Raw genomic sequence first — 13,117 nt, forward strand, 5'->3', positions numbered from 1 at the left:
GGATCGATCCATGAACGATCGCGCTTCGGGTGATCGCTCTACCATTGGGCTACGTTCGTCCGGATCCCATTTTAGCCATATGAGCTAACCAGTGAGGCTCTATGGAAATATCCCCCCCCCCCCCCCACACACACACACAGGCATACACAGATACACAGACACACACACCCTCTCTCTCTCTCTCTCTCTCTCTCTCTCTCTCTCTCTCTCTCTCTCTCTCTCTCTCTCTCTCTCTCTCTCTCTCTCTCTCTCTCTCTCACACACACACACACACACACACACACACACACACACACACACACACACACACACACACACACATACATACATACACCTTTTTATGGCTATGTATTTTGAGGTATATACCTATTGTAATGGGCATGTAGTTCAAGGTATAATATTTATGTTTCAAAACAAATTTTAGCGGGTAACAGATTTGATGGAACACCTATAATACCTGGAAAATAAGTAGCAATCAAGCGTATAAAATTTCCTTATAGCTTGCACCTATTACCGGTTGAAAACGGGCTCCCTACATGGTCGTTATGGCATTTATATCTCAGTTTGAGATCCAATAATTGCTTGTTTCCGGATGTTCAAGTTTGTAAACGTAACGCGTGAACAATTTTCGATCCTGTTACCACTCGTGTGGATACCTATTATTGCTAATGGATTACGCTGGTCTTTCTACACATCGAACTGCAAGAAGTGTAAACGGAGATGATAATTGCATTAGAAGCCTGCAGATGTTGCTGCATATATTAGAAGAAAAAAACCCCGATTAAAACAGTTTATTGGAGGGATTTGAGCCATATACGAGGAAAACATGTGAGTATTTGTTTCATTGGTGGCATTTTATCCAATGAACATCATTGAAGAATTAGACATTGATGTGGAACAGGATGTTGATGTGGTATAAATAAAGGAGTTAAACAAGTCATAGCCAGTACGATTTAATTTACATAAAAATCAAGCGAACCAAGCGAACCACTGTTGTTCATTTCACTCCAACATGACGTCCCATTTCCTGAAGATGCTTCTTCTGCTGACTCTAATGACTGCACTCCTAGTGAATGTCAGCGAGAGTTACAGTGATCACGTTATCTACAAACTGATCCAAGTAAGTAGTCGCTCATAACAGCCATTTTCCAGAAAACCAAGTCAGTAATATGTTTTACCTTGTTTAACAATAGTGCTTTACTTGCTGTCAGAAGTCAGAAAACATATATCTACTCTAGTCCCTTCACTGGCAAAAGTATTTTATATGTTTTGGGTGGGTTCCAATGCTTTTAATTATTAGTATGATAGTGCGGAAACACTGATTTAAATTTGAACTAAAATAAGGGTCTTCCACCAGGCAGCACATCTTGACGGCATGTTCCCAGAAAGTTGTAACATTGGGACATCAATATATACACGCGCGCACGCACGCGCGCGTTAGTGAAAACATCATTTCTGTTTTTTGAGAACACATACTGTTAACTTATATAGAAGTGATAAGAATTTAGGTCACCAATTCTATACACCCAATGAAAAAAACACACGATCGAAGTCGATCTCTCTGTGACGTATAAGTTAACTTGAAGTTAATTTTTCGGTGACGCTTTGAAAGGGAAATCTTAAAGGCCCCGCACACGGGAGCTATCGGCTGAGTAAAACGTTACTTGAGACTTGAGACTAAGCTGAATTTATCAACTGGCCAATGGAAATTGCGTGACGTCATCGTAACAGTCGTAAGCAAACTAGCCAACTAGCTCGGCACATAGTCCACCGTGTGCGGTGAAATTGTTATGAGCTAACAGCTGATCAAAACGTCTCAAGTAACGTTTTGCTCAGCTGGTAGCTCCTCGTCTGTGGTATGCTTAAAACATACACAGTGACGTAACAAAATACCGCCCATAAAGCTCGCTCCAAGGATTGATTTTCTTGAGACCTACTGTCCCGGAATTGGCCACTGGCGGTGTCAGAAACCAAATCCGGGGTGGGCGTGCCTGAACCCCTGTGGATATGGGCACGTAAATAGAGTTATCGATTCCTGAGGAGACTCGTGTCAGAATGTCGGCCTAGATGTTGTCCTGGGGGGGGGGGGGGGGGGGGTACTTCCTTCTGTTTCTTGGTTTGATTGGTTTTGTTGTGTGTTTGTTTTTGTTTTTGTTTTGTTTGTTTGTTTGTTTTTGTGTTTTTTTGTGTTTTTTTGCTAAATTTGTTTAGTTATAAAAAAAATGTTGGCATTATACTCTGTCTATTTGGGGTTTTTTCTATCTTTGTTTTTGTTTTAAATATGCATGCCACCAAATGGTGGTTAGCAGTAAAGATCTGTTCTGTTCCAGCTCCTGTGAATATTACTATGCGTGATATGGTTACAACTCTCTCTCTCTCTCTCTCTCTCTCTCTCTCTCTCTCTCTCTCTCTCTCTCTCTCTCTCTCTCTCTCTCTCTCTCTCTCTCTCTCTCTCTCTCTCTCTGTATATATATATATATATATATATATATATATATATATATATATATATATATATATATATATATACATACATGTACATACATACATACATACATACATACACATACATACATACATACATACACACATACATACATACATACATACATACATACATACATACATACATACATACATACATACATACATACATATATATATATATATATATATATATATGGTTACTAGTCATTTCGTACCATAGCCATTTCGTGCCTACTTTTTACCATCTCGTACCATAATGTTTAGTCATTTCGTACTCGGTGTTATTTTGTCATGGTATGCCACTTCTTATTTTTATTGTTGACGAATAAACGTTGACGTGTAAACATACCTTGTAACACACGGTCTTCGTGTGTAATTAAGGTTTTTCTGAGATCAGCTTGTCTTAGAAGATCTTGATATATTATTCTAACAAAAGGTGCTCGTTGGTAATTAAATATAATGATGAACGGAAACGTGAGGAGATGAAAGTAATATATCATCTTTTTCTTGTTCTTTCTTTCTTTCTTTATTAAAGGGTGGGGCTTCAATATAGTTGCATTTGCCTAATGCTTATTTTTTAAACCAGTAATTCGACATTTTACTATCTATCATTCAACTAAGCTGCACAATAAATGATTGAGGTACGAAATGACCAAGGTACGAAATGGCCAAACAGATATGATACGAAACAACCATGGTACGAAATGACTTGGGTACGAAATGACCAAATAACTATGATACGAAATGACCAAGGTACGAAATGACTCGGGTACGAAATGATAAAATTGGGTACGAAATGACTATGGTTTGAAATGACTATGGTACGAATTGACTGGTTACCATATATATATAACGTATTTTCCAAAGACAACAAAAGGTTAAAACGCCCACGCATACACGTCTATAGCTAAATAATTTAGTACTTAAAATATTTTTTTCCTATATACGTTTTCTTCTTTTTTTCTACAGGGAAAATGTAAGGAAGTAACGGAACGTGCCACTCGAGACTGCAGGTGGGCGGCTGGATTGTACCCCTTTGTGGATCACCTTGTGAAAAAAGGAAGAATAGTTGCTTACCGGATCCAGTGGTTTAACGGCAGTTGGTCATCTTGGTACGTAGTAGTTAGTAATATTTAAAGGTACTTCGTCCTCAAAGTAATTTGAGCAATATTTTTGTAAAGTACGCACAGTTCCTCGCATATTTTCCTATGCTCGTCCATGTGCGCCATCAAACGTTATTTTGTTTACGCAGACTGTAGACAAGGTTCATTTCGATTCCATCCAGAATTAGTTTTACAATTTTTACGTGATACGAACTTTTATTCAAAATTTTAATTTTATATATCTGTGATATTTGTATTTTTTTACACTGCGCTTTAATTTAATTGTTGAATTTTTATATTGATGTTGCTCAACAAATTTGTTCACATTTACCATAGTTTGACACCCAATAGCCGATGTATGTTTCGTGCTGGGGTTTCGATAAACATTAATTCATTCATTCATTCGTAGACACGATTTTGCCGCCGTTATCAAGTGGCAGTCATCCTACAGTAGGATGGAACCATATACTGTGGCCGAGATAAGCTTTTCTTTGTAAGCAAAGAACCCGACAGTGACTCACATAATTATTATCTTGAGAGAGAAAAAATAGACCTTCGTTTGAGATACCGTCTAAGATATTATTGTTTGAAGATGTTTGATTTTCTTTACCAAGTGATCTAATTTCAATCCTTCATTTAAATCCGTCCCCAGTCAATCAAACGTGGGTTGTTGTTTTTTCATTCCTATGAAATGGTATTAATTTGACAGCTGTAGTTAAATGTATATCAGTAAATAATTTAACTGTTTCATTACCATCATCAACATGATTTGTGTCAAGTCTGTCATTAATATGGATACTTATTTTATGATTTATTGTACATTTATGGCGCTTGTTAACTTTTTATGTCTTCGTTCCAATTGAACGTACTAGGTGATTCTGAAATTGGAACCGTTTCAATTGTATGATTAATATGACATTTTAGAGAAATTCAGATAACACTGTGCTTTAACAGACCTTTAGAAGAACTAATTCTTAACTTCTAATACGTGAAAAATGTAATTCTGGCACTATGAAATATGGTGATAGTGAGTAAAATAGCGAAGTAAGTCACCAATTGATATATCGTTAAGAATTCTCAATCTGGATTCAACACATAAATCTATAAGCAGTTTACCATATTCACTGTATAATCTATCAAGGTTATTGTAAATGCATACAAAATCTGGTTCATAATTCAAAGGTAGTTGACAGTCTTGTAGATTTTTATTACTAATGAAGTTGTCTTTGGGAATGAAGTCTAATAAACACCCATATGGCGGGACGTAGCCCAGTGGTAAGGCGCTCGCTTGATGCGCGATCGGTTTGGGGTCGATCCTCCGTCGCTTGACTCATTTGGCTATTTCTCGTTTCAGCCTGTACAGCACGACTGTTATATCAAAGGCTGTGGTATGTGCTCTCCTGTCTGTTAAAATGGTTTCTTTCCCCCTTTTATTAGTCCCCTTCCGATCCAACCGGAATGCGCTGCAGGTCTTCTGTCCGTGTCTCTGTCTGTACATACGTCTGTCTGCGGAATTTTTCGGAGTACCTCAAGATATTGACCTTACATACTATGTATAGCTTAATCATGCATAGATACAGATCAAGTTTGACATCCATGGAGATTTGCCTATTTTTGACAGAGCCCTTGCATTTAGGAGGTAGGAAGACGTGAGGACATCATCTATTGCTTTAGCAGTACTCACCGAATGATTGTTTTTACTATTTTATGAAATTAAAATACCAAATTCCATAGTATTTCTATCCCCACAACTCTGAGTGTACCCAAAACAGGCGTGCTTGAAAGTGCAGTGGATGCAAATAAACATCAAAGGAGTGACTGATTGATTCAATTGATTGATTGATTGATGCTCTAAACAATATCGAGTTTCAGAATATATTCACGTTCTAACATCTGTCTAGCAGTTACGTGAAATGATTTATGTTAACACTTTTGAGCACATAACTTACCAAGCATCCATTCTAGTGTGTTTTGTAATTCTTGTTTAAAAGAAATCAGATTGTAATTTGTATCTGTGTAATATTATTAGAAAACGGGTTCAAGTGTATACAAGATACGCAAACGTTATGCATTACGTAAATATTTTTGTTTGATCTCTCTATTCTTCTCTCAGGTGAGTGCTCGCTTGAGGTGCTTGCGTCTCAGCATCGAACCACCTCGGTGGATCCATTCATTTGATTGGGGATTTTTTCGTTCCAACCAGTGCACCACGACTGGTCAAAGACCGTGGTATGTGGTTTTCTGTCTGCGAGGAAGTGCATATAAAAGATCCCTTGTGCATTAGGAAAAATGTAGTTTCCTCTTATGACTACGAGTCAGAATCACCAAATGTTTGACATCCAATAACCGATAATTAATTAATCAATGTTCTCTATTGGTGTCGTTAAACAAAACAAACTTGAACTAGTCCTCTCTTGTAGGTATGTTCCTGGAGTGAATGATGTGGATGGAAAGTTCAACCCCTACAGTCGTCATTGTTCAGTTCCGTACATGGCCAAGACAATGAGGAGGATGTGGTCGTATTTCTACGACCACACACACAAATACATCCTCTGTACAATGCAGTAGACGATGTATCTACAGAACAGTCTGAATAAACGATGCACCTCGGTTTGTTTTGTTTTTTGTTATTCACCACTACCGTATACAGCTGAAATATGGTGTGCATGATTTGGCTTATATTTCCTTACAGGTTTCATTATGCTGGTCTTAACATTTTCTAATAAAATTGATATAAGATCCCCTCACCCCTTCCTTTCAATGATAAATAATTGTTTTGTTTAAAGACACCACTAGAGAACATATCACTTTGCCCTGTATACAGATTCGTAGGAACAATAGTTTGAGGGTGGGTATAATCGCTAGTAATCTCTAGCAACGGGAACAAGTTATCTTTATATACGGTAGAACAGAAAACAAAAACCGCTGTATATTTTCGTCTTGTGGCAGGAAGCTTTACATCTCAGTGGACTGAAAACGTCAAAATGAAGCGCAGTGATGTCATTAAATATTTAGAAAACAATTACGCCTTCAGAGATTCATGCTCGAATGATCAATGTGTATCAGAACCAGTCTCCTTCACATTCCATAGTCAAGAGTTTGACTGTAAAATTCCATTGTGGCAGGAAATCTGTTGAAGACGACCCCGGGTCTCACACGCCTTGAACATCGAAAACCCAGGAAAATTGATAAATTTTAAATAAATGTATTTCAAACATAATTTAACAAAGGCCTGGTTTTCATTGAAAGCGCCCGTCTGATACACGGTCGGTCTGGGATCGATCTCCGTCGACGGGGCCTTTGGGACTATTTCTCGTTCTAGACAGTCGTGGTATGTGCTATCCTGTCTGCGGGATGGTTCATATAAAATAGAGTAGGAAACCAAAAGTACATTTTAGGCCGAATGGGAGCAAAAGAACCCCCCGCCCTGGTACGGAATAGTCTCTAGATAAATCATCAGAGAAATACTCCAATGCTGACCTCATTAACTGTTTTATTCAGTATAATCAAATTAAACTAAATAATATCCACTCAATTTGTTTCTTTTTATTCTTCTCCATTTGGATAACCCCAAACATGTATGTCCTTAAAAACAAATTCTTATAATGGATTAACATTAAAATTAACATTAAAAATTATATTTGTTCAAAAGTTTATAACTTTTCAAACCTATATGTGGCTGCCATTGCCTTTGTACAACTGTACTGGATGGGCATGGCTGATAACTGCCACTAAATCCACGGTTATTACCACCGCCACAATTGATAGTTTGCTGGTTGGATCCCCTCTGACTGGTAGCATTATTCACACTGAGGCTGCTGCATTTGGTTTTGCCTTGCTGACTGAACATACTGTTGGCACAGCTGTAGTTGAATTGTCCTCTGTCAACAGCATTATTTCTAGAGAACTGATTGTGACTAAAAGCACTGGCATTTTGGTTTCCACCATTGTTTCTGTTGAATCCATCCACTGGCATAAGATCTAAGTAAAGATTAGATACAGTTACATAATCCGATCTACAAGGACATGTATTTTAATTGATAATTGTTTAAAAAATAATAATAAATTCTCACAGGTTTATAATATAATGAGAAAAGACTTCTCTATTTGTGTAAAGGAATAAACAATGTACTCGGAATTAATTCTGGATATGAAGTGTTCTTTATGTTAGCTTTACATTCTTCCATGAATAAGGACAATGTGTAGACTTTATATATATATGGGCTGTCTGTCCAGGACAGTAGGTCAGTTCTAAGTGGTTAGTGAGAAAGAGAGGATGTAGTGGTCTTACACCGAGTCGTTAAAACTCGCTCTGGGTGGGAGCCAGTACCAGGCTGCGAACTCAGTACCTACCAGCCTTATATCTTAACCAGGACACCACTGAGGCCGGTTGTCTTGTAGTGTGTTGTGCTGTTCTTGCTGTTATGTTTTGTGGTGTAGTATTATATAATTGTGTTTAGGAGGCAGAGCGCTCACAAACTATTTGATTGATACATTTGACATATATCTTATTTATCTAAAGTTAAGCACAAAACATTCCCTCCTGACCATGTCTTTTGTGCAGTGTAATGTTGTGGTGTGTTGTGCTATCTGTTGTACTGTGTTGTCTTGCTAATAACAATGATAAGAATATTACACCTGAACAATTTGGGCTGCTTGTTGAAGTACCACTAGACTGTGGATCAGCAAACACGGCCTGGCGCTGTCGTTTCTTATGGTTGAATATTAGTGCCAGGGTAGGGCGACCACCTTGATTAGACTGTTGATGTGAAAAGTAAAATAAAAATAAATTAATATTCAACAACTAGCACACTTCAGTAAAATAATCATTAAGACTGAATTTACACAAATATCCATTAAGACAATAGTAGCATGATGTAGACTATTACTAAGATGATTTTTCAAGTTTATATTCATTTCACATCCAGGCAAACAACTCCTGGACTGTCTTTACTGTTAGCAAAAGCATGTTGCCGACAATTAGACTACTCAGACTAGTCATGGGTTTTATTTCTGAATATAGTGGGGTGGGGGGCTAAAATTTAGTGTAACGGTACATAAATAAATATATTATATGGTATTATGATAGTCCATTTTTTAAAACAGCACTAAGGAACGTGCTATATTTTTTTTTATTAAATACCTGCATGTTTCCTAGATTTGTCAGTATTAAAACAAACTAAGAACCTGAAATTTAGAAGAAAAATGTAAGTTTCCATTGTCACCAAGTTTAACTTTAACTAATTTCGTATAACCCAAGCAATTTAGGAGGGATGTAGCCCAATGGTAAAGTGCTCGCTTACTATATATTAAAAAAGTGACACCCCCCCCCCCCCACCCCCACCCAAGGGCCGTAATAACTGTCCAAATGTCCGTCTTGCTTACTAAAGGTCACAGTACTCGGGCCAGCTGCTAGGCCTATACTGTACAAAATGTTTCCTGCCCTCCCCACTCCACTTCACTCATTGTTCCTTATGAGCCCTTTACCGTGGTCTGTGAACACATAATTATATATGTTAATATTAAGACTAGAGTTTATTAAAACTGTAATTGTTCTGGTGTTTTTCAATGTGTTGCCTGGGGATAGGAGACTGAATAAAAAAATCTCGGATATGCCTTTGTTTCTGAACATCCCCACCCCTAAGTTCAATAAAATAAACGTGACCGTCTTTTATTTATATAAAATTGAATTTTAATGACATTTTTTTGAATGTTATTTAGTCACATTTATTGAAAAGTTGATGATTTGAAATGATTTAACACGGAACGCGACGGTCAAGTGTAGTTCACTTTGAGTTTGAGTCGTAACCGGGCTATAAATTTTCTAATCGTCAAGTTAAACGTTATAACAATATTTCAACAAATAATATTAAACTATCTCCAAAACATCTGAACATTTCAACAAATATATTAAAAACACCCAACGAAGATTATGGAATCACTCGCAGTTTCTTTTTCATATCGATGACCAAAGAAAAGTTACCGAATAAAATGGTATTGCGCAGAACAGAGTTGTTTCCCTTTGTTCACTATGTGGAGGGCGACCGATCGCAGTCGCTCAATAAATGGATTTGATAATGATAGATGATGACGGTACCAGTTAAATTGTTCGCGTGTGCTCGCCCTCCAGAACATGCCACGTGTTTGTCCAGTGAAATAAAAATATTAGCAGGTAAACTACTGAAACGTTTTGCTTCTTTTAAAAGCCAGAAAAGAGGCACTTAAAAATATTTAGGAGGGGACGGGTTCCACCTTGGACCAGCCTCTGTCACATGGGCGTCCGCAGAACGTAGAGAGGGACAAGATATATTATAATATTAAAGTATAGACAGGCATATGCAGGCATGGCGAAAATATGTAAACATTTGGGGAGGGGCTCATTGATTGAGATCGAGGTCGCAATGTACCCGATTTTCTACAGGTGTTCGTTCGGAGGACACTCTACAATACTCCCTGGGGGAAAAAAAGATGTTCTGATATGCATAAATTTTCCCGAATTATACAAGTACAATTCATCATTACAAATGTTGACAAAATTAATGCAAGATTTTTTAAATGCATTTTTTTTTACGATGTATAACATTTTGTATGCAAGTGTATACGCTGAATAGGCTATACACACCACAGTCATGTCGATTATGAGTATAAGTAAAAAAAGAAGAAAAAAAAGGTCTAGACCAAGGAGGAGGCAAGTGTCCGCTCCCTTAATTCCCCCCAGGTGCGGATTATGGGGGGTTTCCCCGGTTGCACGGACCCCAACCCGCCCCCCCCCCCATTAAGTAGCGCTGATGTACGCATCAGTTTAAAACAGTTCACAATAAACAGTCTCTCTCTCTCGCTCTCTCTCTCTCTCTCTCTCTCTCTCTCTCTCTCTCTCTCTCTCTCTCTCTCTCTCTCTCTCTCTCTCTCTCTCTCTCTCTCTCTCTCTCTCTCTCTCTCTCTGAGGTATCCTGTAAATGTCACACACACACACACACACACACACACACACACACACACACACACACACACACACACACACACACACACACATATATATATATATATATATATATATATATATATATATATATATATATATATATATATGTACGATCAAATATTTCTTTCACGATGATAATGTGGACTTAAATGCACATTCTACTACATATCAACTCGATGTCCCGAGTAGCCTGTAAAGATCAGGGTTAATGAGCCAATGTAAGCTAGGAAGCACGCCGCTACTGAATACATGTATACTAATACTGGCAGCAAAATATGATGGCACATCCATTCATATGTCAGTCGTAAAGCACTGGTTGGCAGTGGAAGTAACACTGGCGGGTGTCGGTTTGATGTTTACATACACGTACACGATGTCTTATTCTTTACATTTACGAGCATTATGTCTTACTGCCTACCTTTACGCGTATTGTCTTACTCTCCACATGTATAATATTACATCTTAAGTAAGTAATACGTAATACTATTACACTGTATTGCTTATAGGTACGTATAGTATGTCTTACTGCCTACCTGTACGTGTATTGTCTTACCCTCCACATGTATAATATTACATCTTAAGTATGTAATACGTAATACTATTACACTGTATTGCTTATAGGTACGTATAGTATGTCTTACTGCCTACCTGTACGTGTATTGTCTTACCCTCCACATGTATAATATTACATTTTAAGTATGTAATACGTAATACTATTACACTGTATTGCTTATAGGTACGTATAGTATGTCTTACTGCCTACCTGTACGTGTATTGTCTTACCCTCCACATGTATAATATTACATCTTAAGTATGTAATACGTAATACTATTACACTGTATTGCTTATAGGTACGTATAGTATGTCTTACTGCCTACCTGTACGTGTATTGTCTTACCCTCCACATGTATAATATTACATCTTAAGTATGTAATACGTAATACTATTACACTGTATTGCTTATAGGTACGTATAGTATGTCTTACTGCCTACCTGTACGTGTATTGTCTTACTCTCCACATGTATAATATTACATTTTAAGTATGTAATACGTAATACTATTACACTGTATTGCTTATAGGTACGTATAGTATGTCTTACTGCCTACCTGTACGTGTATTGTCTTACCCTCCACATGTATAATATTACATCTTAAGTATGTAATACGTAATACTATTACACTGTATTGCTTATAGGTACGTATAGTATGTCTTACTGCCTACCTGTACGTGTATTGTCTTACCCTCCACATGTATAATATTACATCTTAAGTATGTAATACGTAATACTATTACACTGTATTGCTTATAGGTACGTATAGTATGTCTTACTGCCTACCTGTACGTGTATTGTCTTACCCTCCACATGTATAATATTACATCTTAAGTATGTAATACGTAATACTATTACACTGTATTGCTTATAGGTACGTATAGTATGTCTTACTGCCTACCTGTACGTGTATTGTCTTACTCTCCACATGTATAATATTACATTTTAAGTATGTAATACGTAATACTATTACACTGTATTGCTTATAGGTACGTATAGTATGTCTTACTGCCTACCTGTACGTGTATTGTCTTACCCTCCACATGTATAATATTACATCTTAAGTATGTAATACGTAATACTATTACACTGTATTGCTTATAGGTACATATAGTATGTCTTACTGCCTACCTGTACGTGTATTGTCTTACTCTCCACATGTATAATATTACATCTTAAGTATGTAATACGTAATACTATTACACTGTATTGCTTATAGGTACGTATAGTATGTCTTACTGCCTACCTGTACGTGTATAGTCTTACCCTCCACATGTATAATATTACATCTTAAGTATGTAATACGTAATACTATTACACTGTATTGCTTATAGGTACGTATAGTATGTCTTACTGCCTACCTGTACGTGTATTGTCTTACTCTCCACATGTATAATATTACATCTTAAGTATGTAATACGTAATACTATTACACTGTATTGCTTATAGGTACGTATGTTATGTCTTACGGCCTATTTGTACATGTATAGTATTACATGTTATTTCTTTAATATGTACGTGTAAATATTATGCCTTACTACCTACATGTACGTGTGTAATACTATATTGCATCGTCTATAATATTACATCTTACTGCTACATGTGTACGTGTTTTATGCCTTACTGCCTACACGAGCGTGCATTATGTCTTATGTACATTATGTACTATGATGTGAGTATTTTTTTATATTAGGGACTTCAGTAGAGATTTAGTCATATTTGTATCTTACTCTCTACATATATGTATATTGTCTGAATGCCTACATGTATGTATTTAATGCTATCTGAAAGCTAAATGTGTACGTGTATTATGCCTTACTGCCAACATGCACTTGTACTATGATCTGTTGTTTAAATTGGGGATTTTAGTGAGATTTAGTCATATCTGTAAAACAAATGTTTTTACTTAGTGTATATTTCATAAATGTTTCAAACATTTTATAACTGACCTGGAACTGTCATACGAGACTGTAACAAACGACTGTGGGTGCGA

General features: G+C 36.9%; 1 protein-coding gene across 1 annotated transcript; it reads left to right on the top strand.

Moving 5' to 3' along the window:
• Positions 1 to 937: 937 nt before the first annotated feature.
• On the top strand, positions 938 to 6,201 carry LOC121390785. The gene is made up of 3 exons (XM_041522714.1): positions 938 to 1,120; positions 3,457 to 3,599; positions 6,011 to 6,201. Exons 1-3 carry the CDS (start codon positions 1,013 to 1,015, stop codon positions 6,156 to 6,158), a joined length of 399 nt encoding a protein of 132 aa, XP_041378648.1. The 5' UTR covers positions 938 to 1,012; the 3' UTR covers positions 6,159 to 6,201.
• Positions 6,202 to 13,117: the final 6,916 nt, after the last annotated feature.

This window comes from Gigantopelta aegis, chromosome 3, assembly GCF_016097555.1.
Source record: "Gigantopelta aegis isolate Gae_Host chromosome 3, Gae_host_genome, whole genome shotgun sequence".
NCBI classification, from domain to species: Eukaryota; Metazoa; Mollusca; class Gastropoda; order Neomphalida; family Peltospiridae; genus Gigantopelta; species Gigantopelta aegis.

Bases quoted from the DNA above. Each gene is read 5' to 3' on its own strand.
- LOC121390785 (XM_041522714.1), top strand. From the start codon at position 1,013: ATGACGTCCCATTTCCTGAAGATGCTTCTTCTGCTGACTCTAATGACT. The intron at 1,121-3,456 runs GTAAGTAGTCGC...TTTTTTCTACAG, and splicing joins TTATCTACAAACTGATCCAA to GGAAAATGTAAGGAAGTAAC. The intron at 3,600-6,010 runs GTACGTAGTAGT...CCTCTCTTGTAG, and splicing joins AACGGCAGTTGGTCATCTTG to GTATGTTCCTGGAGTGAATG.